Source organism: Indicator indicator, chromosome 13 (assembly GCF_027791375.1).
Source record: "Indicator indicator isolate 239-I01 chromosome 13, UM_Iind_1.1, whole genome shotgun sequence".
In the NCBI taxonomy this organism is placed as follows: Eukaryota; Metazoa; Chordata; class Aves; order Piciformes; family Indicatoridae; genus Indicator; species Indicator indicator.
In genome coordinates, this window is record NC_072022.1 from 16,278,769 (window position 1) to 16,306,640 (window position 27,872).

Genomic DNA, 27,872 nt, shown 5'->3' on the forward strand with positions numbered 1-27,872 from the left:
AGAAATCAATCAGACAGATGATGAGGATATCAGCGTGGCACCATGACAGGACAGAAAAAGGAATCATGGAATCATTAACATTGGAAAACACCTCTAAGATCATCAATCCCAACCACAGGTGTATGTTCTTTAAAAAAGAAATTAATGGTCTCCTTATATTTTCATTAAGAATATAATTGTTAGCAAGATTTGTTTGTAAAACTTCAGCTTTTGGTAGTATACTGATGAAGGAGGGGTTTCATAGAATCATGTAATGGTTTGGGTTGGAAGGGACCTTAAAAAATCATCTAGCTCCAATCCCTCTGCCATGGGCAGCGATACCTTCCACTACACCAAGTTGCTCAAGGCCCTTTCCAACTTGGCCTTGAACACCTCCAGAGAGGGGCGATCCACAACCTCCCTGGGCAGCCTGTTCCACAGTTTCACCACTCTCACTGTAAAGAATCTCCTCCTAATATTCCATTTGTGTTTATTCATTTCAGTGCCCCAAGGTGAAAGCTCAGTGTGTTCTAGGTGTCTGCCACTAGGTGGGAGTAATTGCTTTCTCACGTCCTGCTTTACTTGGAACTGGAGTCTATATAATAATTTCTCGAGCTATACTCCCAAGGATGAATTTTAGGTTACATTAGTGATATTTCCGTGTAATAGCTTGTAAACCTCTGTTTTGCTTTATGTAGAATTTTAGAATCACAGAATGCTGGGTTGGAAGGGACCCCAAAGGTCATCTGGTCTAACCTTTCTAAGTAACTGTCCAGTTGAAATGAGATGACCCAGCACCCTGTCAAGCTGAGTCTTAAAACTCTCCAATGTAGGGGAATCCACTGCTTCCCTTGGGAGATGATTCCAGTGTCTAACTATTCTCACAGTGGAACATTTTCTTCAATCAGAGTCTCCCCAGCAGTAACTTGTCCCCTACCAGGCCTTGTCTTTTCCATGGGATTCCTTCTAAAAAAGGGAGTCTCCTCTTGGTAGCCACTCTTTAGTAACTGGTGCATGGTAATGAGGTCTTGCCTAAGACTGAACAAAACCAGTTCTCTCAGCCTTTCTTCATGTGGGCTCTTCCAGTACTCTGATCATTCTCATGGCCCTTCTCTGGACACTTTGCAGCCTGTCCTCATCTGTTGTTTTCTTCCTATAGCTGGGACCAAAAGTGCATGCAGTGCTCTAGGTGTGGTCTGACGAGTGCTGAGGAGCATGGGATAATGACTTCTTTATCTGTGCTCGTGATGCATCCTGTTGGCTTTCTTTGCCACTGCAGCACACTGTTCATTAAGTTGAGCTTGTTGTCCACCAAGTCTTCCAGGTCCCTTTCCACAGGGCTGCTCTTCAGCCAGGTGGATCCTAGTCTGAGCTGCTGTACTGGTTTGGGGCCAGACAGATCCTCTCTTGCCTCGAAAGGGACAAAAGAATGAGACTCACACAAATGGATTGGAGAGTGATGGAAAGTTTAAATGGAAAAGCAATTGGTGAAGCTACAAAAAAAACTACAAACTACAAAGCATAGCGACAAAGAGTATCCCAAAGCGTACAGAGCCCGTTACATAATTCCCAAAGCTTCCCAATCCTTTCCTTCTTCCCACCTGAGGGTAAACCCAAACCCCCCAGGGCTCTTTCTTCCCCCTCCCACTGCTAGGCAAGTCTCAGGCTGGCCAGGTCTGAGACTGCCCCCTCCTCCATTCTCCTCCTGGCATTAGGCCTAGACAGGCCTAAGAGGCCTTGAGGATACTCCCCCGGCATTACCTGATAAGAGAGGACATCTCCCAGGGGAGCAGAGAGGGAAGAAAGAGGAAGAGAATGACTCTGCAGATGGCCTTATAGGGTGCAGGATTTATGGGTAGAAATACGTCGTTTCCTGTGTCCACCCCTGTGGGTGGGCACCCAGGACACCAGAGGTGTATCTCATGCAGCAGTGGCAGGGGGCACCCAGCCTAAACTGCCACAGCTGCATTCCTAGGTTCCCAGATGCAAACCCCTACACTTATCCCCACTGAACCTTCTGAACTACAGAACTTCATAAGGTTCTTGCTAGCGCACTCATTCAGCCTGTCCAGTAGAATTCCAGTAATAGAATTTAGATCTTTAAGTGTTACCTGAATAAAGAAACACACATTATGATAAAACTAAACAGTACTTTTTTACATTGAGGTACTCTTGGTTATCTGCCTTGAGTTCGGAAAGATCTTTGTCTTAAACTACAATCTGATGTCTAGTCTAGATCTGCTATATGGGCTTGAATACTTCTGGGGAGAAAAGACAAGAGAAATGAGAATCTAGTTCTAGTTCAACTAGAATATAGCTTCCAACATACAAGAATCCCAGAGCTGTTGTGGTTTGGGGTGTTTCAGTGGTTTTTGGTTGTTGTTGTTTTGGTTGTTTGGTTTTGATTTAGTTTCATATTTGTTGTTTTTGTGTGTTTGTTTTGGCTGTGGTTAATACTTCTGTTCCACTGTTTCTCCCTCCGATATATGGTCTTTCCAAGCTGTCTTAGTTGTATTGTAAATGTTGGCATAGTTAGGTTCTCTGGATGCTTTGTACAATGAAGTCGTCTTTGTAGCCAATAATGTACAATATTTCTCAGACTAAGTGAAAATTTGGGTATTCAGACTGACCCAATAGAGTAATTGATTTGTCTGTCTCACTGTCCCTCCTCTCACCCCACTATCCCTCCCCTGAATGCTGGAACAGGCCTAGGCCCCACACTGGAGTTCTGTGCACTCATATCTTGGGAAATATCAAGATGAGGCTTTGATCCTTGGAAGGGAGAAGTGACTTTAACCAATCCAAAAGGTAAATATTTTATTACTTAAATTATCAATATTGATCTGCTATTGAATTGGTTCTAAGATGACTTTAATTACATGAATGGCTTTGATTGAAAGAGCACCTCAGTTTGTGGTCAGTGGGGACAAGCTGGGAGAGTTGGGGCTACTCATCCTGGAGAAGAAAAGGTTCCAGGGAGACCTTATAGCAGCCTTCCAATACCTGAAGGGAACCTACAAGAGAAATGGGGAGGGACTGTTTCTAGTGATACAATGAAGGGCAATGGTTTTAAGCTGGAGGAGGGTAGATTTAGAGTGGATATTAGGAAGGGATTTTTTTACAGTGAGGGTGGTGAGTCACTGGAACAGGTTGCCCAGAGAGGCTGTGGATGTCCCTTCCCTTGAAGTGTTCAAGGCTAGGTTGGAGAGAGTCTTAAACAACCTGGTCTAGTGGAAGGTGTTCCTGCCCATGGCAGGGGGGTTGGAACTAGATGATCTTTAAGGTCCATTCCAACCCAAACTACGGGCAGGGATACCTTCCACTAGGTCAGGTTGCTCAAGGATCTGTCCAACCTGGCCTTGAACACCTCTAGGGACGGGGCATCCACAGCTTCCCTGAGGAACCTGTTCCGGTGTCTCACCACCCTCACTGTAAAGAATTTCTTCCTAATATCTAATCTAAATCTAGCCTCTTTCAGTTGAAAGCGTTCATATGATGGCTTCCAGCTCCTGTTTGTTGCCTGCGCTGTGTGCAGTGGTGCACATGCACTTCAGCTGGGCTATTGATCCTGACACCTTTTTGCAGGCAGACCTAATTCCTACCTGGTTACTAACCAATCAGTAACCCTTGCATCTCTGATTCTGAATGAGTCCCTGATTCTATCCCCTTCCCCTTTCCAATCTCGTTTAAAGTCCTTTCTATGAACCCTTCTAATTCTTGTCCCAGGATCCTTCTCCCCATTTGAAACATCTGTACCCTATCTGTTGCCAGTAGACCTGGGGATGCATACAGATCTTGAGGTCCTGCCTGATACACCAGTCTTGGAGCCAGGCACTGGTCTGCTGGCTCTTTGTGATCCTTTCTTCATCACTCCCTGCAACTGGGGGATGATAGAGGAGAACATTGTGCTGTTGACCATGCCGTTGATCATCCCAAGTCCCTGTAGTCTCTCTTCATTGCCCTTGGGCTTCTCATGTTTACTTCATCTCTTTCCACCTGAAAGACCAACAGCGGATAGTAATCAGAGGGCTGTGACACAGCAGGAATTCCAGACACTGTTCAGAAAATGCATAACGCAGTAACTCTGTCATCTAATTAACTCCTATACAAGTAAAGAAAACATGTAATTAGTTGTTAGTGGTTTTAAAAGAATGCATCCATCTTTAGAAAAAAAAAATCATTGTTGTGGGAGACATTTAAAGCATCTAATATTTTTGTTCCTCACTAAATATTTAATCAGAAAAGATTTAAAAAATCAAACCCAAAACACTTCTGCAAAATCTCCTTCAAGCCGCTGGAGTACAAGTACTTCTCCATCAAAACAGTTAAGATGTAATGTAGCTTATTTAAGCCACACTAATAAATTATTAGGCTGGCAATACAATTCAAATTTTAGCTAGTGTAAATGAGGTAGACAGTTCAAATTCATATTGAATACTAAGATTAGTAATTTGTTTATGAAAAGATGACTCTAAAATTATATAGACTGTGGTGGCTGTTTAGTCTGGAAGAGTGAAGACGTGAGAGGAGGAAGATCTTATTAAAGTTTATAAATATCTGAAAGGTGGGTGTCAAGAAGAAGGTGTCAAGAAGGTGTCAGTCTCTTTTCAGTAGCGCCCTGTGACAGGACAGGGAGCAATGGATACAAACTGCAACACAGAAAGTTCCACCTCCACATGAGGAAAAACTTCTCTACAGTAAGGGTGATAGAGCCCTGTAGCAAGCTGCCCAGAGAGGTTGTGGAGTCACCTTCTCCAGAGACTTTAAAGATCCTTTGGGATGTATTCCTGTGTGACCTCCCCTAAGTGATCCTGCTTTGACAAGGGGGTTGGACTTGATCTCTGGAGGTCCCTTCCAACCCCTACCATTTTATGCATATTGGAACATTAGAATATGTAAAATGATCCAGCATTTTGGAAACTTACTAGCTAATTAAGTAATGATAATGTTTTCTGCTGTACAGTTAAATATTTCCTTGTGAAATTGGCAATTATAATGCAAAAATTTCTTATATATTCTGTAGAATACTAAGGAAACTCATGATATAGTTATGTCCAATGTAACTCAGAACACCACGTTAGGTCCTGGTGTGTTGGTTGTGTTGATTGACCGGCTACTATGAAGGAAGTTAACTCCACCCCAGCTAAGACCGGCACACAGACAAACAATTTTTGAGAAGTAAAAGGAGAATGACAGCCCAGCTGCTTTAACATCAAATGCCACTGCAACATGGAATCATAGAATTATTTTGGTTGGAAGAGACCAACCATGAACCTAAGATCACCATGACCTTTAAACCATAGCCTGAAGTGCCATGTCTGCACATTTTGTGACCATCTCTAGGCTATATACGCAAGTAATTTCAGAGCATGTGAAAGATAACAAGGAGACAAGTATCAGTCTCTGTGAAATTATCAAGAACTAATCATGTCAAACTAAATTATTTTTTTTGTAGAAAAAGGCATCAGATTTTGTGACTGGAATAGAATGAGCAAACAGTTATATCTTGACACGAACAAGGCCTTTTACATTGCCTTCCACAACACTCTTACAAGCAAGCTTAGTGAACATCACGGAGGCACCCACAAAACAGACAGCAGCAGGCACCTGAAAACTGTGGATTTGTTACAATTAAACTGGTCTCCTTCTGAGGCAATAAAATTACAGATTCAGATCTCAGTAGGCAAAATACAGTTGCCCAGCTAATTAAACTAATTGGAGAGATGAACCAAAATATGCAGACACTCAGAAAGGGAAAATCTCCTCCAGGGGTGTGTAGGATATATACACTCGCCAAGGGAGGGTGTGGACTCAGATGAGGTCCCATTCTAAGAGGAAAAGATCTGATGGCCAGGTTGCTTCTGCGTGGAGAGAACCCACTCTTTCCATAGCAGGACTCCATTTATACCCTGTGAGTTGTTGTGCTGTGGTCAATTTCTTAATTAGTAGGAATTCTTCAAGCAACAGAAATACTTCTAGACCCTGAGGTGCTAGCTAATGTCTAGGGCGTGAATCAATCTTCATTAGCTCCTAGCAAGTCTCAGCCCTCTGTGCGGGGTCTGTCAGGACTTTATGTGTGTGTGTGGGCGGTCGTACTTGCCACGGTGAATTAATAACAATATTTCTTGTTTAAAGAACAGCATCCACAAGGTCAGGACCACTATGGACCTCCACCAGAGTTTCTTCTGGCTTTGCTCTGCCCAGGCATAGTTCACCATCTTTTGCGTACTAGCATTTATGCTCACGCTCCACCTCCCTGGCTGGGCTGGGTGGCAAGGGTGAGGCAAGCCAGGGGTGTGCCCAGGGCTTCTCGCTCGACAATCTCCCTGGGCAACCTGTTATAGTGTCTCACGGTAAAGAATTTCTTCCTAACCTCCAGTCTAAATCTCCCCTCTTTCAGCTCAAAGCCATTCCCTCTCGTCCTATCACTGCAAGCCCTTGTAAAAAAATCCCTCCCCAGTTTTCTTGAAGGCCCTGTTCAAGTACTGTAAGGCTGCTATAAGGTCTTCCCAGAGCCTTCTCCAGACTGAACAGCCCTGACTCCCTCAGCCTGTCCCTGTTAGGGGATAATGCACATCATCTTTTTGGCCTCTTCTGGACCTGCTCCAACAGTTTGATGTCCTTGTGTTTGGGGCACCAGAACTGGATGCAGTACTCCAGGTTTGTTCTCAAGAGAGAAGAGGAGAAGAATCACCTCACTACCTCATTATCTACAATTTTGCAGAGCTTGTGGGTGGGACTGCAGGCAAGTCAAACAGTTGTTCCTTTATCAGTTGCTCAAGACACTTCTTGGTTTCTTGGTGTGACTTCTCTGTTCACCAGTGTTGCAGGTGATATGCAGAAGAATGGAATGGTGGACCTCTGCATTGCCCCTTCCATTCTGCCCAGTGCCATGGCAACAGAGATGAATAGGTCTCCATACAGTCCCTGTGCCTGCTCTAGTCACCACGTGTTTATCAGCAATATTTGGCTTGGTATTTTTCCCATTATTTTATGCTTCCAATAGTCTCAGCGTGTGAAAGGCTCTGACAGACAGTGGCAGAAAAGTAACCTAAAGAGAAGGCAAAGCAGAGGCAGCAGAGGGAGCCTGTGTGGCACCAAACAGGCCACTGCCAACGGAGGGGAGGGAAAAGGGTGCTGGTGAGGTGATGGAGGAGCAATAGCACCTGACTGCACCCTGGATCCTAGGATCCGGTATCATATTTAGGCTGCTAGAAACTATGATGAACTTTCTTCTCAATTAGTATCACCAGTTATTTCTGCTCATGATCTAGGTTTGGGCCAGAGGTAACATGTGAAGGATTCTGAAAGTTGTTATCGTGTTGCTGTCAGTAATCCTGTTGGATCCTATGATAAAGAAGTGAGAATTCAGAGATTTAAATACTTCTCTTTTGCAGAAGCAAATGAGCCTAAGTCCAGAGAATGTGGATTATCTTCCTACTGTCCATTAATTGATTTACAGACCAGATATTTTAGTTCTAATCCGAGGCAATTCTAATCTCCAATAGGCTAGAAAAATATACATTGTTTTTTAAATCAGTTGTAGATAACCTTGATTGAGAAACACATGGCTTTTGCTCAATGGGAGAAACAACAGAATTTTTATGTCTGTCCTGCTGCACCCCCAGTCTCGCTGTCTCTATCCCGCCGCACTCCCCGCCTGGCTGTCCCGAACCTGCGGCACTCCCGGTCTGCCAGTCCCCATCCGCGCCTTGCTGTCCCACTTCCCCATTCTGCCGTGCTCCCCGCCTGGCTGCCCCGGGGATGGGGCCGGTGGCAGGGGCGGGGCCCAGGCGCATGGCGAGCGGGCGGCTGCCCTCTGCCGGGCGGGGGGTGGCCGGCTCATCCCCGCCCAGTCCCCGCCTGCCCGTTGCCTGGGGAACGCGGGCAGGGAGCAGCCGGGCTGCCTCTCCTCCATCCCCTTCTTCCCTCCCCGCCAGCAACCGCAGCGGAGCGGCACCCGCATCCGGACGCCCCGCCGCCATGCCCCAAGCCGCTCCGCTCCTCCTCCTGCTGCTGTTGGCCTTGGCCCAGCGCCGCGCCTGTCTTCCCGGGCCGGCCACCGCCGCGCCCCCCGATCGGGACCCCTGCCTCAGCCAGCCCTGCCGCAACAACGGCACCTGCTCGCCGTTGCCTGCCCGGGAGCCCTCAGCGTCCCGCCGCCTGCAGCTGCTTCTGCCCCAGCCTCCGGCCGCCTACAGCTGCGCCTGTCCCGCGGGGTTCACCGGCACCTCCTGCCAGGTAAGCGGCACGCCCTCCGCCTCGCCCCTCCCGGGGCTCCCCCGTCCCAGCGCCTTCCCTACGGCCTGCGTCCTTGTGCCCGGCTCTGCCCTTGGGTGTCCCTGGTCTCTCTGCAGCTGCTTCTCTCCCGTCCTCGTTCCGTCTCACCCCTACCCTGTCTGCGGGCGCCTCTGCCCTCCCTGCTTCGCCCCGCACGGAGCAGTTTCGGTGCCCGTCTGCCCCGGAGGGCACGCAGCTGCACCCAGTGCCCGTTTCCCCCGGGCGTCGTTCATCCTGCAGGGCCACTCCCTGCCGCCGGCTCCTCGCGTGGAAGCCGCTAGTGTCGTTCACGGCCGCGTCGGGCGGCCGAGGGGCCCTTCATTCCGGTGGGCGCGGAACGCGGGTGCTGGTGCTGAGAGTGACTGGCATGGATGGATCTATGCCGTGAGCTGGCTCCCGAGCCGAGGGGAGAGCGGTTACCCCAAGCCGTGAAACGGACAAGGCATGTGAGGGGCTCCGTTAGAGGTGGACGAGAACGGGGCTGAGGTCAACCAGTACCTTCCAGTTTCGTCTCAGTACGGTAGCCTCCTGCCAGTCCTTGTGTTACTTGGAACGCTAATTATTAAATGGTCATTTTCATATGTCGGGAACGCTTTAAATCGTGTTTCCAATGGTCACTTTCATGTTAAGAGTGCTTGTTTCCACGTTTCAGGTGCTTCTTAGATTGACTTTGAATTCTGAAAGGTCAGAATGCTTAGAGTAGGGATAATCTAAAATATGGAGAGGCAGTATCTGACGTGCTTGGTCGTATTGTGGTTTAACGTAATAATGTTGAATGGAATTGTTTCTTACGTGAAGATTGTAATTCTGTTTCTTTCTTTAGATCTCTAGCGTTACAAATGAAAATCTTTGCTATCGTGACGAAATTCACAAAAACTTAATCTGCTGTTCTTCAGATAAGGAAAAGCAGGCACAGGGACAAAGAGGTTTGTTTCCTGCCTGTGTGTATCATGGGTTCTTTTCTGTGACAGGACCACACAAAAGGCTCAGTCACTATTTCTTTATCAGTCCTGTGGTTTGAGTGAATTTAACATAGGAACAGAGGAATTCAAGTAAATTAAGTCAGGTTGTTGGTTTGTTTTGTTTTGTTTTGTTTTGTCTAATGTTTCTTGGTTGTGTAGTATCTGAACTATACTGTTGAACATGTGAAAGTGATAATACATTTACTGAAGACTTAATGTGCAGGTAAGTATGAAAGCCTTTGTAAAGTAGGAGCACTATGAACAGAGTTCAGTGCTTACCTTGAAATGGTTCAGCTGATTCAGCATGACAATGAAAGTGAAGATTTTTACACAAACGAAATCATGTAAAATCAGAGAGATGAAGGTGGATTAAATAGATTTCTCCTTGGCTAATTTTAGCTCTTGTCCCCTAAATAGTTTACTATATTTCTGTCAGTGCAAAGACAGAAAGAGAGCACTGCGTGTTTGATTGTTAGACTTAAGTGTCTGAGATCCACCACTGAAAAATTAATTAATGACCCTTTTAAAGACTTAAGAAGCAACACTTTCTGGCATCATACATCCTGTGAAGGGTTGTACCTAGGTAACTGGATTTGATTGTCTCTAATAAAAGAGTTAGGCAACATTTCTATATCATTAGTTCTTTTTATTACCTTACAGGAGGCACACAGTGTCACACATTTTGGTTGGTTGAGGTTTTAAAAAAAACCCAAACAACGGAGTAATTAACCTTGAAAAATGTTAAATAAATGAATGACACTTGTGTGGCTGTCATTTCAGCAGTTGAAGTATGGATGTCAGGACTATAATAACATGATTTTGAAATTTGACTTGATTAACTAGAGGGCAGACAGTTTTTTTTAAAGGGGTAAGGAAAACACAACATATCCATAGTTGAGGATATTTGTATTTTGATATACAAAATAAATTTTGTACAAATACATTAGTTCGTGTCATTCAGATGCCTATTTGTTTACAATTCTGCAAAGAAAGGTGAAAATAGTTGTATTTTCTAATTCAAAAATAATAAATAATTGCAGAGACTTTAAAAAAGGCTTTAAGGATTTTTTTTTCTTATGTCCCTTAAGGATTATGAGAAAACTATGGCTAAATCTGGGGATCATTGGGATATATCTAGGTGAGGTTTTAAGTCATGCTGCTGAGGTTGCTAGGGAAATGTCAAGAGGGGAGGGGGAAAAATCCAAAGAGGAAATACTGTGCTTACATACCCTGATCATGGAAGTTAAGTTTGCATTTTTGGAATTTGTAATGGAGATGGAGTTTTTTGGGAACCTCACTTCCCTGAAAATAGAGAATTACTTTCATGTTTCTTTCTTGCAGTGAAAGAAACATTTCACCAATTCTGCTCAGATGTGTTAAAATGTTGAACAAAGAAAAAAATGTTCTAAATCTGCCTACAAGTCAATTGGGCACAGTGAAGTTGATAATGTAGAAGGATTTCTAACAGTTAAAGTTGGGGATTGTCCACAAATTTTGTTACTGAAGTTTTTCCTGTAACTGGTTTTGATGCACTTGATGATGTTGGTGCTGACATGGGGAAAGAAACTGACACCACAAACACATGAGATACTTCTAGAAGTCCAGAGCTTTCCTATCACCATGTGATATATTTAACTTGGATTTAAGCCAATGATCTTATAATTGCTTTAGTAACTTGTTATTTATTTCACAAAAGAAGTTACAGGTCCTCTTATATACATCCATTCCATGAATTATATGTGATTATATATTCAAGCAGAAAGCAATGTGAGGTCTTTCATTTTACAAGCTTTAAGGGTTTTTTAGGGTGATGGATTGTTTGATTTCACAGTGCAGAACATTGCTGTGATGTAATTCCACTTCTTTTCATGGTGGTGAATTACTTCCCGTTTCTCTATCCCATACTTACTTACTTCTCCGTAAAGAAGAAATAGAATTTATGTGTTGAAGTATCTAAACTTTAGTGTGAGCAGTCACATGGATTGCCAAGAAAAGTCTAAAAAAATTATAGTGAACTCCACTGCCTTTCTGCAGGGTTTCTAAATTGGCCAATTTTCATCTTTACACTGAGAGAATTTGATTAATATCTGTAATTCAGTTCATTTCAATCTATTTAAATGTTCTCTAAACTTTATATTCTCTAGATTTTTACTTAGTTTTTACTTTGAAATATCTTTAACTTTTATTTCTAAAGACTAGTCTAGATTACTGTATTATCTCAAGTGATGTGTGTAATCCAGTAAAATATTTTTTCTTGATCAGGCAAGATTGATGGAAAAATTGATTTGTGTTAGTGCATTATGAAATAATTTGAGAGATATAAGGTACAAAATAATTAAATAGGAAATGAAAAATTTCATTACAGACTTGGTCATTTGCTGAAAAGTACAGAATCTGAATGTAGCTAATTGCATTAAATTGCCTGATATTGATTTGGTTACATGCTAGTGCTAATTTCATTAAAAGACTCACATGAAGAAATAGTATTTTATTAACATATTTTAAAATCCTGTCATACATGTTTCGTTTGGGTTAGTTGCTACTCTTGGGTTTTGTATGTCTTCTATTCTTGTCTCCTTTATTTGATAATTTTTCCCTCATTCTTTTACTTTGTTGTTTTTTTTTTTTTAATATGATTTTAGTTAATTTACAGGTTGTGTCAGTGATCACTAGAAAACAAATAGTGTCTGAGCATAATAAACCAGCATTACACCAGCTCTCTTCTGAATAGTCTGATTAGTGATTATGGGATGTTCCTTACTTCTGAGTGTGATGTAATAGCATTTTGGAGTTAATGTTGAAATCAGTATTGTAGTAGCAAAAAGATCTGTATTCTTGAGGAGGATTTGTGATGTTCACTCAAATGGCTCTTCCCACACATCCATACTGGAAAATATTTTTTACATGTAATTTTCTACATCTTATTTAAAATGGAATTTTCTAAAGGTGAGTCTACATAAGGAGGGCACCTTCCTTATTTGGCTTCCTCACCAGCTGCATCAGGAAGTTCTCTTCAATACACCCCAGAAACGTCCAGGACTGTTCTCTCTCTGCTGTATTGTGTTTCCAGCAGACATCTGGGAAATTGAAGTGCCCCGTGAGAGCAAGGGGTGGTAGCAATTGTGAAACAACTCTCAACTGCTTGTAGAATATTTTATCCACTTCTTCATCCTGTTTGGGTGGTCTGTAAGAGACTCCCACAATGGTATCAGCCTTGTTGGCCCTCCCCCTGATTCTTACCCATAAGGACTCAACCCCATCATCACCAACTTGTAGACATTCAGACATCTCCCTAATAGAGAGCCACCCACATACCTTTTCTTCCTCACCTATCCCTTCTGAAAAGTTAGTAGCCACTGATTATAGCACTCCAGTTGTGCAAGTCATCCTACCAGGTTTCCGTGATGTCTGAGTTTTCTTGCTGCACAATGACCTCTGGCAGATGAATAATCAGTACTATAAAGACTTGTAGCAAAGGTGTTTGTGAACAAGGGGCTTTTGAGTAAGGTAAGAGCAGGATTCAATTTGACTATGAAAGCAGAGTTGCTATACAGAGATAAGGTTACTGAATGTTAATGATTTTGGGAACTTTGTTGTACTTCATGTATAAGTTATAACAGCAGCTGTATTGTCAGCTTGAGAAGGATTCTGGGTATCTTGAGAAACAGTAGCTGTAAAAAGGGTAAGAAGATACGATTCCTTTTCTTTACAACAAGGCTCCTTTTCAGTTTGTTGCCCTTATGTGGTCCTTTGTGGTGGACCTAATAAAGCTGAAACTTGCTAACAAATGCACAAGAGAAGGAATTATGTCAGCTAAACATGTATAGTCTAAATAAACCGATTATTTGTGAGGAAGACCCGTATGTTCTGGTGGTGAAAGGTTCTAGTATGTTGAATACTCCTCACTGAGCATGTGTTCAAAATGCAAATAATTTAAAGATGTGCAGTTAATGTCACAAGAGAACAGAGGCTGTTTTAGATTGCTGTTCCCTTCTGTGAATTCAATTAATCCCCTGAAATCAAGTTCAGGTAAATTTTGCTTACAAAATGGAGAGGGCAGAAATACACATGATGCAGAATAAAGGCAGCAGGAGTGATTAGTAAATGTGAAAGGATCTGAATAACCTGGCAGAAACAACTTGTTCACTTTTATAAAGAGACAAGAAGAGTCTGAATTGTGATAATTTAAAGCAAAACCAATGGGTTAACTTGTCTGTTCTCCCAACACAGAAGTGAGAGAAAAACGACACACAAAAAACTCCAGGTTGAGACAAAAAAGGAGTGAGGTAAGACTAGAGTTTACTGAGCAAATCAGATAATTGTAATACAAATGCACAATTATCTTAGCCTTTTTGCAGAAAAAGCACCGCAGCAAGCAGCAGCAAGCAGCTGGCAGAAACAAGTGAGGTAAAAGCCCAAGCCAGAGCCAGTCCCCCATCCCTCCTTCTCCTGCTGCCATCTCAGCAGAAGAGCCCACATTGATAACCCCGAACCCAAACCGTTTGCAGCAACCAGAACAGGAATCCTCCCATGTTACAGTCCTGTGCTTGCAGGAAGGTTGGACTAGATGATCTTTCGAGGTCTCTTCCAGGCCCTAATATTCTGTGATTCAAGCCCCATAATACTTTGTTCCAGCCCGAACTTTCATTTTGAAGCTGGCATGGTATGAATACCAGCAGACTAAAACTCAATCTTGCGACAAGGGTGAAGCTTGAGAAAAAGCAACAGGAAGGAGACAGTTGCTTATCTGGGCATCAACTAGTAATCCACTAATGTGGCTAAGGAAAATATAAGGACAGTTTTCTGTAGTTTTCCACACCTGGTACATTGCTGTGATCTACCTTTGAAGTATTTGGTAGTGGTGTTTGTCAATAAGGACAGTAGCTATCACCATGAACTATTATTATATGGCAATTTTTATGGGTTGTTTCATTGCTGTGGTTTTTTTGTTTGTTTGTTTGGGTTTTTTTTAATTAATCCCTAATGATTTGTGCTTTAATCAAATCTGTGAAAGATCATACATATTTTATTTGCACTTTTGCTTTAAAGTGTTCACTAGATGTATGGTTTCTTCTGCTGAAGCAATTGGGCAAATTGTTAAATACTTTTCATGAAAATCAAATTAATGGATGAATCTCAGTAATGGCAAATCAAAATACAAGGCTTAGCTTACATATGGATCTAGCAGTCTATTAATTTTAAATTGATTATATACCTGTACTTCTGTTGTAATGGAATTTTGGGGCAAATATAACTGAGCATTATTAAACAGAAAGAATGCATTAAGCAGGAAGGGACCTTTAAGGGTTGCCTAGTCCAACCCCTTTGCAGTAAGCAGGGACATCTACAACTAGATCATGTTGCTCAGAGCCCCATCAAGCTTGACCTTTAATGTCTCCAAGGATGGGGCCTCCACCACCATCCTGGGCAACCTGTTCCAGTTTTCCATCACCCTCATGGTAAAGAACTTCTTCCTAATGGCTAATCTAAATCTACCCTGCTGTAGTTTAGTACTATTTCCCCTAATCCTATTGCTACATGTTTTTGTAAACAGTGCCTCTCCAATTTTCTCCCCTTCAGGTGCTGAATGGCTGCTATAAGGTCTGCCCAGAGCATTTTTGTCTCCAAACTTCTCCCAGCTCCCTCAGTCTGGCTTCATGTGACTTCTTAGAAGTTTAATAATCTGTGAGCTAAGTGTGGTTTGTGTTGAGAATCCTAAAGCTACTGCTGGGTTGCAAGACAGTTTTTTTTCTGGCATTTATTGTCACAAACACTAGGTTTGTGTTCTTGTATGTAGGGACCTGAGAAAATTTCTCATTTGAGAACACCTCTGAATTTCAGTCAGCTGAATTACATCAGGTTTACTGACACAGGCAGGGTCCATAAGATCAGGTACTTGATTAATTCTTTTTAAGGCTACAGCGTACTGTGTGATGATGGCATATGTGGCAACTGACAAAAATGGTGCTGAGTCTCCTGGGAAATTAACGTGTTTAATTGAAGGAAGGACAAAATGACTTAATTTACATAACTGTGATAGGACTGTAATGTTAAACTATAAAGGCTAGCTGTTGCGTCTTAAAAGTAGTGGAAAGGTACTGCATTGATGGTATATAAATTCTTGATCATCTTTGTGAAGGTGCAAGGGGATCTGGCATGTATAGAGCATGCTAAAAATGTGGGACCTTTTCTTTAAAGGGCTGATTGAGACTCCAATAAGACATCTCTTAAAGGTGAATTAAGCTCATGGTAATTTCTTTGTCTTTAAAAGTGACAAATGTGAGTTTAGAACTAGTTATTTCTGTAACCATTTGACCTTGAGTTTCTTGATGCTCCTGAAATGTAGCAAGTAATTTCTCTGAGGAAAATGCATGCTATGTCATTTATTTCCCAAATGCCTTTCTTCCCAGTTAAACAGCTTCCCTGGTAATGCCATGGAATCATAGAGTTGCTCAGGTTGGAAGAGACCTATTAGAACATCAAGTCCAACCTTCAATTAAAGACCACAGTGGCCATTAAAACATGTCCCAAAGTGCCCTGTCCACACGTTTCTTGAATACCTCCAGGGATGCTGACTCCACCACATCCCTGGGCAGCCTGTTCCAATGCCTGACCACTCTTACAGGAAAACATTCTTTCCTAAAGTCTAATTGAAACCTCCCCTGGCACAATTTCAAGCCATTTCCTGTCATTCTATCACTTGGTACTAGGGTGAAGAGACCAACCCACACCTCACTCCAGCCTTGTTTCAGTCTCTTCTGCTCCACACTGAACAACCCCAGGTCTCTCAGCTGCTCCTCACAAGACCTGTTTTCTGGACCCTTCACCAGCTTTGTTGCCCTATTCTGGACACACTCAAGCACCTTCATGTCCCTCTTGTACTGAGGGGCATGAAGATAGGTGCAGCCATGAGGTGGATCACTTCCCACCAGATTGTAACTCTTTATAGAGTGAGTAAGAAAGTATGGATTAATGGTTGCAGTGACTCTGCCTTTTCACACAGCCCTGTTAAGTACAGCATGACAGCTTTACCAATTACAGCTATGTCCTCTGGTTATTAAGTCCTGCTAGTAGCATGTAGCAAACTGGTGTATGAACCTAACTATATTGGATTTGGGAACATGAAATATTTTCTATTAACATATTAGTGAGTGATTCAACCATATTTTATGTTCATGTGATATAATCAATTGAAGGATACTCTGGAATGACAGCTGTGCCAGCAAACTTTCTTGTGTAAGTGACATAGAGCAAAGCTGAATGTAGCATTGAACTGCTGTAAGCGAGCCCAGAAGAGGGCTACAAAGCTGGTCAGAGGGCGTGAGCATTGGGGGTGTTCAACCTGGAGAAAGAAAACCTTCGGGGAGACCTTTAGAGTGGCTTTCCAGTGCCTGAAAGGGGCCAACAGGAAAGCTGGGAAAGGACTTTTTACAAGGGGTTGTAGTGATAGGATGAGAGGGAATGGCTTTAAGCTTGAGGAGGGTAGATTTAGACGGGATATTAGGAAGAAGCTGTTTACAGTTAGGGTGGTGAGACACTAGAACAGGTTGCCCAGAGAGGTTGCGGATACCCCTTCCCTGGAGGTGTTCAAGGCCAGGCTGCATAAGGCCATCGTTAAGGTCCCTTCCAACCCAAACCATTCTATGAGTCTATGAATCTGCATGATGTATATGCTTTTCAGTTTGTAATCAGTACTGCAGGAGCTTCCAGCTTGGGATTTCTAGTTCTGAGGATGACTTTTTGTCTTTTTCAAAATACGCTTACATCCAGTTCTGTATTCTTAAGATTTTTCTAAGCTCCTTGCCTAGGATGTGAAAATAGACCCCACTTGGATGTGGGGCATTTACTGCAAGCAGCTATTAAGCCCTGATAGCTGCTGGTTGGTAGAAGGTCTTGCAAGATCCTTGGCACTAGGCAGGGCAGTTCTGTGAAGCTGAGAAGTCTTGCAAGTTTCCATTTATGCTGACAGTCTTGTGGCTTTGCAATTCTCTTGTGTGGCTTTAAGAGATACTGTGGTCCCAAGTCTTTGAGCAGAGCACTAGTGCTGCAGCAAGGAGTGTAGATTTACCAGAAAGTTTTCTGCTAGCACCTCTGATCAGAAAAGACCAAATCATGGATATGTTTCTGATGGAAGCTATTTATTCAGTGAACTGTCATTTTCTTCCCAACTGTTACAAGTGTGGCATGGTGGTGTCTAGTGGGAAAAATTAATGAGTATTTGTGTATTGATTTAGATGTTAACAATGCCATTATCTAATCTAATATTGGAATTCATTGTGAAACTTTATAGTATCAGCTGTTGATCTGCATGGTTTCTTTGTCTTTTTAAAGTAATGCAGATTAGGTAGATTTTTTTCCCAAGGGAATTGTAGAGGTGTTAGGTTGATTTTGGAAAACTAATATATGGATGCATAAAAGCAAGACTACAAGCTCATCTCCTCTTTTATCCTGTAGTAACTTGCCTGTTTATTTATGGAAGTAGACATCAGTGAAACGAATTCCTAAGATCTAATAATGCTGCCAGTTGGAAGTAGGATAAACAACAAATCATTTTTTTGGCAGAGTTGAGATGATGTAGGTTTTGTGTATTTCTTATGTTAGAATCTGTGGTTTACTTTGTTTAAAAAAAAAGTTATTATTTTTCCATACTCTCTATATACAAAGCCTCTTTCTTTCTTATTGCACCTAATTCTTTTCTCAGAATGGAGTCACCATCACTGGAGGTGTTCCAAAAATGAGTAGATGTGGCACTTTGAGACACAGTCTAGGGATCACAGATGTGTTGGGTAGAAGATTGCACTTAGTGATCTTAGAGGTCTTTTCCAACCTTAATGATCCTACGATTCTATGAATCTCAGGCTGCCTTAACAATTTTGTCTTTCCAGCATGCTAACAAATAATGTCATATGGGAAAGTTACTGATGGAGCTTGTGTCCCTTGTTATAGGAAAATTTACTTTCTTCCTAGCAAATAGTGTCAAACCCAGAGGAAACAAAAGTTGATGTAGGGATATTTCAGTGCAGAAACTGATTTGGTTACAGTCATTGAGTTGTGGGGTGAGTAGAATAAGTCATTAATAAACTTCATGAGATAAGTGAGATGAAGAAGGGTATAGAATATGATGCTGTGTGTTTGCATTTCTTTACTGAAGACATTAAACACAGACAGCATGAGGAAAAATGTAGAAAAGTTAACATTTATGTGTTGAATATTAAGCTTGTGTAACATAAGCTAAAATATTTGCCTTAGCTATTCATAAGAGAATGAAAGAACCCATCCATTCAGGTTTAATCACAGAGCACTTGTGACTGTGTTCTGGAATTTGGCAGCTCTGGAGGCTTTGATTTAATGTACAAAATATACTCTGAGCAAGGGAAGTGTGTATTTCTTTGTTTGCTATGTTGGAAAGGAAGGACTGTACTGGTCTCTTGGTCTGTGATCCACATCTGCAGCATGGCAGCTCCTGAAGTACCAAGCTGCCCTTGCCTTTGACCTCGGTAGTATTTTGAATGATTTTGAGGCTACTAGCTAGATGATATAAGAAACAACCATTAGAAGGCAATCAATTTGAACTAATTTCTAGGTATGTTTTCCTGGCTTTGTTCTACCTTTATAAGAATAGCATCTGTTCAATTCCCAGTTCATGCAATGCTTAGGCATCTGTTCAGTGCCTAAGCTTTTTTTCACTGTAGTTGCAGAAGTGCAATTTTTAAAATGTCTTTTAACTCTAGGCTGCATAAATGGAGTTAACTTCTAAAAATCCTTTTTGTTTTCTTTCTTTCTTTCTTCTTCTTCTTCTTTTTTTTTTTAATAAAAGAGGATTCAGACGCTGAAAAGCCTGGTGGCTTCTTTTCTTGCTTTAGTTGCATTTCAGTGGCATTGTGAGAGTTTTCATTTTGGTACTGACTAGTCTTTGGATATAAGTAAAATGATAGTTGGTTTGAATTTTTCTATTTCTCAGCTAGGTGAATTCACAAAATGTATTCTCAGAGAATTTGGCCTGTTTTCCCCACAACCTGCCTGTATTCAAGGTCCAAATCAATGCCCTAAGGTTGCTGCATAGTATTCCAGATATCTTTTTCACTCTTATGGGTATGAAAGGATTATGAATTTTTGTGGAGAGTGGACTTGTACCTGCAATTCCTATGAGGCACAGAGGTATAGAATCATATAATTATTTTGTTTGGAAAAGAACTCTAAGATCATCAAATCCAACTGTCAACCTAAGACCACCATGGACATTAAACCAAAGTGCCATGTCCATGTGTTTCTTGAGCTAGTATCAGGTGATAGAACAGAAGGAAATTACCTGAAATTATGCCGAGGGAGATTTAGATAAGATATTAGGAAAAATGTCTTTCCTGAAAGAGTTATCAGGCATTGGAACAGGGTGCCCAGGGAGGTGATAGAGTCAACATCCCTGGATGTGTTCAGGAAACATGTGGACATGGCACTTTGGGACATGGGGTAATGGCCACGGTGGTGTAATGTTGACTGTTGGACTTAATCTTAGGATTGGTTTGGATGGAAAAGGCCTCTATGATTCTTACTTAACAATTATATTAGACTTCCATCATTCATGTCCATCTATAAAAACACTAAAATGAGCCAACCATGGTTTAATGTTTTTCACAATGGGGAGTGATGCTGCTCACCTTCTTAAAGGAGCTTATTTCTCATTAACGATCTGTTATGTCCAGATTGCCCAGGTACTGTGGAATGACTTGATCTCAGCAATGCAGCTCTGAGACCTTGCTCTGAAAGATTGAATCATTTGCTGTGTTGGGCTTTATAGTTGTGGTAAGCACAGCTTGTCCTACCTACTCTTGTCTGTTTTGCTTTCACTGTGCATTGCTATAGGGTGAGTTCTCTGCCTGATTCTATGTGAAGATAAAAGATTTAATATGACTCAGGATGAGATGAATGAAGAAATAACTAAGTCTGTTTTGTAGTCATATTTAAATTAGTAATTCAAGACTGTTTCCTTTGCTTTCAACTGATTGTGAACTGGATCAGTAATCTGCAATACTGATCAATATCTGCCATATCATATTACTAGTCAAGCCATATAAAATAGTTCTGACTACAAATAATTAATAGATGTAGGAAAAAAATCTTTCCCCCTGCCATTGTGTTTCTTCCCTGCTTCCTACCTGATCTGTTAACATTATCTTTTTGAGCTAAGAATTTGAAAGCCTTGGATTGCAAGGCTTGCTTTATAATCTGCCTCTAGAAGTTTTCTTCAACATCAAAAGTTTCTATATCTCCATAATGCTGGGAAAAGCATCTTATGATATTATGAGAAAAGTATAGATCTTCAGACCACAAAATAGGCTCTACAATTTTAATCCCAAATGATACTAAAAACTGTCTTGTACAACCTGTCACCTTGTGGTGATAGGATATGGGGCAATGGCTTTAAGCTAGAAGAGGTGAGATTTAGACTGGAGATTAGGAAGAAATTCTTTACAGTGAGGGTGATGAGACACTGGAACAGGTTGCCTTGGGAGGTTGTGGATGCTTCCTCCCTGGAGGTATTCATGGCCAAGTTGGACAGGGCCTTGAGCAACCTGCTCTAGTGGATGGTGTCCCTGCCCATGGCAGTGAGGCTGGAACTAGATGATCTTTAAGGTTCCTTCCAGCCCAAACAATTCAATGATTCTAACAATAGAGAGCCATTTAGAGCTCACAGAACTCTTCTTATTATAATGAAACATTTTCCCTCTATAGAAAGAAGCACAACAAATGCACATTTAACTTTTTATTGAGGGTTTATATTTGTGCACCTGTGAGAACACAAAGGGTCTGCTTTTTCCTGCAGGTTAGTTTTAACTTCATCCTTTCCTTATGTGTTTTGGGGAAAGAGAAATGTGTACAGAAGCACTGAAGCTGGAGTGGGATGCTACCTGCATAAGCTGTGGGGTTTGACCAGATGATCTGAAGTGGTCCCTTCTAACCTCTATCATTCTATCTTTGGACAAAATCTTTCTTCTGCTATTAGTCACTTTTCATTGTCTTTATTGTTGGAGAAATAGCATACTCCATATGAGAGAAAACACCCAGGGTATTGATGAGGATCATGTGGAATCATCTACATTTGTCTGTGTAGAGCTGAGCTTTATTTAGAATTTTTGATGCTGATCACCATCTAACAAAGCTCCTGACTCCTTGTCAGCTCCATGCACAATTACTGTGGTCCCTGGAGTGTGGTGCTGAGGCACTGCAGCTGACTAGTAATGCAGCATCATGCCAGAATTAACCCTGCTGAGCCAGCTCAAATGGTTTTCCTATCTGTAGTCTGCTTATTTTCCACCCTGAAAAACCTGCAAGCAACTGAAAGCCAAACGTAGTCATCGAATTGTCCACATGATATTCTTTTTATTTTGCATGAGTATGAGCCAGTTCTAATTTTTTGTCCTAGGAGATTTCACAGAGTGCTCTGTACTAATTACAGCAACCTACAGATACAGAATTCTTTTTCTGCTGATTGTGCTCTGGCTACCAGGTCAGCTCACTACAAAGTCTGATACACATCCAGCTTTCTCCATGTTCATGAACCTTGTCTTCACTTACAGCAGGAGTGATTTTGTTCCCCTGCTCTTCGCCTTGTGATCCTTCAGCTCAGGAAGCGTGAAGTTGCCAGTGAAGACTGAGGCAAAAAAGTTTCTGAGACCCTCAGCTTTCTCCTTGTCTGTTGACACCAGCTGTCTATTCCCACTCCTCAAAGGGGATATGCTTTCTTTAACCTTTCCTTGCTGGTCAACGTACCTGTGGAAGTCCTTCTTGTTATTCCTTGCATCACTTGCTAGTTCAGCTCCAGCCGTGCCCTGGCCTTCTGACTTCATCCCTACATGACCAGGCAGCATCCCTATACTCTTGCCAAGACATTCCTGATATTTTAATTCTGTAATTCATACTCTCTCAACAAGAAACAAAAAAGCACTTTCACCCACTGATTTTTGTTGCTGTGATTTCTTTTTTGCACATAGTTTCACAACTGCTAAAATAACTTCAGAAGTTAAACAGACTTGTTAATGTTGGTTTTTGCAACTTTTTTTGGGTAGAAACATTAAATAGTGTCCTAATCTCAGCTGAAACAGGTGACACTGAAAATGTTTTATTGGGTTTAATGGATAACCACTGTAAACTACTGAAAAGCTTCCAAACAATATACTAATATTGGGCTTCTGACATCTAAATGTAGAAAATTAATCACTGTTGTGGTGATTATCCATGTTGAATATTTGGATAGGTGTCCAATATTGTATTGATAGTGCAGAAAGTAATGTGGGACAGGACTGAAGAAGTTGTCAGAAATTCTGTATAAGAAAAATCCTCAGAAGAAATTGTTTTCCAAAGTCTTATTAGATGCTGTCATAAGAGATTAATTTTAATTATTTCAGGAGGTGTATGGGTGTATGTACTTTTAAAAAAAATATTTAATAAAGTAGCATCTTGTATTACAGCATATTTTTAAAAAACCTAAGTTCTATCAGACAGGAAAAGTTAATGAGAAGTTCCAGAAGCTGGTAAATTCGTGACTGGAGGCTGTTAAATGCAATTGTCTTGTTGCTCACAGAGCATGCACATTCTATTAGGAAAAGTGTGTCTTCAGTTACCCCTTCTATCACACTATCAGGGTTTGATTTCTCCTACATGTGTGGGTTCATATATCTGGATCAACTAATTAACTGAATAGTCTGATAATGGAAGACCTAGCCCTCAAAGAAATATTGACCAACTTTGGGTAATGTTGGCTAGAATATTACCCCCATATTAGTTCAAAAGTAGTAAGGATGTGTTTTGTGTACCTTCAGCCCTCAAAAGGAGGAGTATATGAGGTTTTTATATATGAGAATTAAATGTATCAGCAAATCTTTTGGACAGTATTTTTCCAAACATTTTTCTGTGAGCTGACTGTTCACTCTGGATATCCATTTAAGACTTATACATTGACATGTAGATACAGAAATAAATGTAATTAGGTATTGACAATAACAAAGCTCACTTTTATCTGCTTGGTTGCTCCTGCATTTCCTCTAGAGAGAAAGGAATATTTGGTTTCAAAACAGGATTTGTTTTTATTTTCCCTCCTTAGCCACTGACTTTTTTGTTTTTAATTCCTCTGCAGACTTTTTCATAGGTTACCTGAGGTAATGCTTGAGACATTTAAGATCCAAATATAGAATGGCCACCAAAGAATTGGAAATTAAGGCTAGAGTGTGTTCCTACATGTTTAATTTAACAGCTTCTCAATTTAGGGTCACATGTTATGGATTCCAGCTAGTTAAATTTTTAGTAGTCTTTCAGGATGTAATGTAAGATACGAAGCTCTTCCATTTAGGCTTTATTATGGTAGATACTCTCAGGCATAGCAGCTGAAAAGCAAAATGTAATTTTTCCTAAGCTACCTTCAGATTGAACTTTTGAGTTATTAAACTGCTTTCCTCTTGGATGTAGAATCCCTTCCAGATAACAATCATCAGTGAAGTATATTCTCCTTGGGCAGGATAGTTTTGGACAGACAGTATAAAATATGCTCTAAAACTCTTACGTTGAGAGCTCTTTAAGCTCATTTATCTCATGATGGGGTGGTGTTTGCATAGCCTGTCAAATTTAGGTTACTGCAATAATCTCCCAAATAAGGAAAAAGATGAAGAAGAAAAAAAAAAAAGATGGGGATGGTGCATTCACCAGTCCAGGTGAAAAAGATCTCTAAGATCATCAAGTCCAACTTTCAACCCAGAACCGCCGTGGCCTATAAACTACATAAGTGCCATGTTCACATCTTCCCTAATACCTCTAGGGATGGTGACTGCACCACCTCCCTGGGCAGCCTGTTCCAATGCCTGACCACTCTTGCAGGAAAGATATTTTTCCTCATATCTAGTCTAAACCTCCTCTGGCATGATTTCTGACCATTTCCCCTTATTCTGTCACCTGATACTAGGGAGAAGAAACCAACCTCCACCTCACTGTAGCCTCATTTCAGGGACATGTAGAGAGCAATGAGGCCTTTGCTCTACCTCCTTATTTTTCAATGCTGTTGAAATTTTCTCTGCTCTCAGAAAATTTAGTTGTGCTTTGCTTGTTCTGCTGATCAGTATCAGTTCTGGGCCTCTAGAATATAATGTCTTGTTAGAGGCTATGTAAGCTAAATCATTCACTAGCTATTTATTGGATGATGTCTGTATGTTCTTTCTAGAGTTTAGGAATTCCTTGGATTTTCTGTGGCTAAACTTACTTGTTTTTTGTTTGTTTGTTTTTTTTAATATGCTTTATAAGTTTCCCCTCTTATATTCGCAATGTCAACAGAAGTTACTTCCCTGCCTGTCCTTTGTAAACACATGGAATCTGTGAGGAATGGTGCTTCTGATTGTCTGCCTGGACTTGAAGTGATTTTTCCCCATTCATATGAGTAGAAGAGGTTAGGACAATACAAGTATCAATTTGAGATTTAATTTTTTTTCCTAAATCCTCCATCTTACCGTATAGTAGAATTTCAGGTTTTTACCAAACTGTGTTTTCAAAGCCCTGACAACGATAGCTCATTCCTCTCTTATTTCAAAGGAACATTATTTTTGCTTGGCTTTTGAAGCTACAAGCCCTTGCTACAGCTGTGGCTTCATTTCATCAGTTACAGCCTGTTCTGGGTGCTGCAGAATTCTGATAATGAGACTTTACCATTTTATATAGGTCACCACAAGGACCCAAGAACAGAAATCAGATGACAGAAGGCAAATGGAAGGCAAACGTGAAAACCCAGTAACTATATCTTTTAGCAGGGATGTAACTGGGTAAAAGTTTTATTCCAGAAGTTTGATTCAAAGCCTCAATTGTAAGATATCAGTCTATGGCGTTCCATTTCTGGATTAAAGATATTTTGTGGGGTTCCTTGGTTCAAGCACTTTCACCAGAGGGATAAAAGTCTTTTAAAATGCAGAGTTTCAGTGTATATTCCCATTTTTGGGGTCTAATCCTGGTGAAAAAAAGATTAGTGAATATTTAACATTTTTGCAGATGCAAAAGATGATGCAACAATAAATAGATGACACTAAATTGGGTGGGAATGTTGATCTGTTGGAGGGTAGGAAGGCTGTGCTGAAGAATTTGGACAGAGTGGAACTCTGTCCAAAAGGAACTCTGGGTGGGGAATATGAACTATCAGTGTGCTCAGGTGGCCAAGAAGGTCAACAGCGTCCTGGCCTGAATCAGGAATAGTGTGGCCAGCAGGAGTAAGGAAGTGATTGTTCCCCTGTACTCAGCTCTGGTGAGGCCATACCTTAAATACTGGGTTCAGTTTTGTGGCCCGGACTACAGGAAGGACATTGAGGTGCTGGAGTGTGTCCAGAGAAGGCCGATGAGGCTGGTGAAGGGCACCATGCAAATCAACCCATGATCAAAAACTGCAAAGTTCTGCTGATGGTACCAAGGGAGTCTTCCTCAATCTGTCTGGGTTGGTCCCTGCTAGAGGGGGGATAGAGGAGAGCACTACCTGTGCTCTTATTCCCTTGACCAGTTGACCGAGCTCTCTTGGCAGATCTCAGTTTTCTCTTTTCTAGTTCATCATTGCCTATCTGGAAGGTCAATAGTGCATAATAATCTGTGGGCTGCCACAGGGTTGGGAGCTTTCTTGTCATGTCCTTAACTCTGGCCCCAGGAAAGCAGCACATTTCCGTTAGAGGTAGGTCAGGTCTACACATTGGCCCTTCCATTCCCTTTAGAAGGGAGTCACCTATAATGATGACCTTCTCTTTTTTATGGTAGAAGCCATTTTGATGCTAGCCTGGGGCTTCTTTGATCTTGGGAATACTTTTAAGGTCATTGATTCATCTTCGCCATTGACTGGCTGCACTTGTAGGGCTTTTTGCCTGTTCCTAATCCAGGCCCAGGGGAGGCAGTGGACTTCCCTGTAGGATGGGTCAGGTTGGCAAATAGGACCCTCTGTCCCTCTCAGAAGGGAATCGCCACCAACAGTAACTCTTCTTTTTTTCTTAGTAGAGGCAGTCTTGATATGTGGTGCTGATTGTCTTACCTTTGGTAGCTCCTTGGGAGTGTTTTCATCTTTGTCATTGTTTATCACTTAACCAGTGTAGAATTTACTATGTTTCGTCTTATCTCTAAGAAAATGCTTAGAAAACTTAGGATGCATTTTCCTGAAGAAAGCTAGTGAAGGGCTTATAATAAGGGCCTCTTTCCCTGTTTAAAATAAAAATAATTAAAACTAGACAAAAAAAAAAAGAAAAAAATAAAGAGAGAGAGATATACAATCCTGAAATTGTAAATAACAAATAGCTATTAAAATTCCCAGTAAACAACCATCAGAATCACAGTATGATGGGGACTGGATCTGGGGATCATCTAGTCCAGGGCCCTGCTAAAGCAGGATCACCCAAAGTAGATTGCTCAGGATCACAATGTTCACATGGATTTGGAATCTCTCCGGAGGAACCTCCACAACCTCTCTGGGAAGCTCTTTTTATTGCTCCATCACTCTCAAAGACATTTTCCTCTAAAGTTCAAAGACTAATGTGATGAAGTAAAAGTGTGCCTCAATGGTCTAAACCACAATCATATTTGTCAATATTTACCTGTGTAGCTATAGCAAGTGTGTAGAAAGGTATGCAGTTCTGTTAAACATTCTTTAAAAATTTAGCTTTGGGTGGTAGTGGAGGAGGAGAGTGTGGAGAGTCTTTGGCCAAAATTTTGTAGCAAGCTGCAGTGGAAGTTGCATGAAATGAACATTTCTGAGTTACAGAATCCTTTTCAAGAGCTCTTTATGATAAATAAAACTACAAGTAGAAAAAGCTGCAGTCGTCTTTGTGAGCAGAACAAGCAATTGTAAGATTAGCGTTTTAAAAAAAAAGTGTACAGTGCTCTGGATTTGGTGATCTGGGGTAGTATAACTTGGCCATAGGATGACTGATGAAGATAGAGAATGTATCCACTGGGATGGAGACAAAAAGCTATTTCTATTTTTGGAAATAATTCTAAAATCAGCAGAGCAGGCTAAATAGGTGGAACAGCTGTGGTGAGTTTTAATAACAAGAAAAAGAAAAAAGAGAGGGAAAAAAGAATGTCTCACCACAGTATGACAGTGCTTTGTTTTGCAAGGTCATTGAAATAAGAAACCTAATAAGAACTGACTGTGAAGAGCAATAATAAATTAACAGGCAGAATCTTCTCCATTAAATAAAAGCACAAGTACAGTTGAAGTTGAGTGTGTCCTTAATTGTGACTATAATTCTAACTTCATCACTCTAGTGTGCATTTCTAGTTGCAAGCTGATTGTATCACAGGACAAGAAAATATGGATAGTTACCAACATATGGAAAGTCATTCTAAAGGAAACAGTAATTATTTTAGGCATTTACCAGATGGTTTGTCATCTAAAAACTGCTTTGCTTTGCTTTTATTTTACGGGCTTTGCAATTGAAGTGTGCACAGAAGGAATATATCCTAAAGAAATTTGGGATAGGATAGTGCCATGCTTCAATCTGCTTGTAATACTCCCAGTTTCCAAATATTTATGTGGCAGATCCATATGCATGTTTGTGGTGGAATATGACTTTATTTTTTATGGGGTAGATACCACAACAAGGAGTTACAGGCACATGTGCAGCACTACTTGCTGTAATTCTACTGGCTTAT

The 27,872-nt window shown here is 41.2% G+C and overlaps 1 protein-coding gene across 1 annotated transcript in view; it reads left to right on the forward strand.

Annotated features, from left to right (window-relative positions):
• The first annotated feature begins 7,962 nt into the window (after positions 1-7,962).
• Positions 7,963-27,872, forward strand: part of DNER (delta/notch like EGF repeat containing) — an 83,702-nt gene continuing 63,792 nt past the window's right edge. The window contains exon 1 of the mRNA XM_054386120.1: positions 7,963-8,220. Coding sequence (XP_054242095.1) covers positions 7,963-8,220 — 258 coding nt within the window. The remainder of the gene's footprint in view (positions 8,221-27,872) is intronic.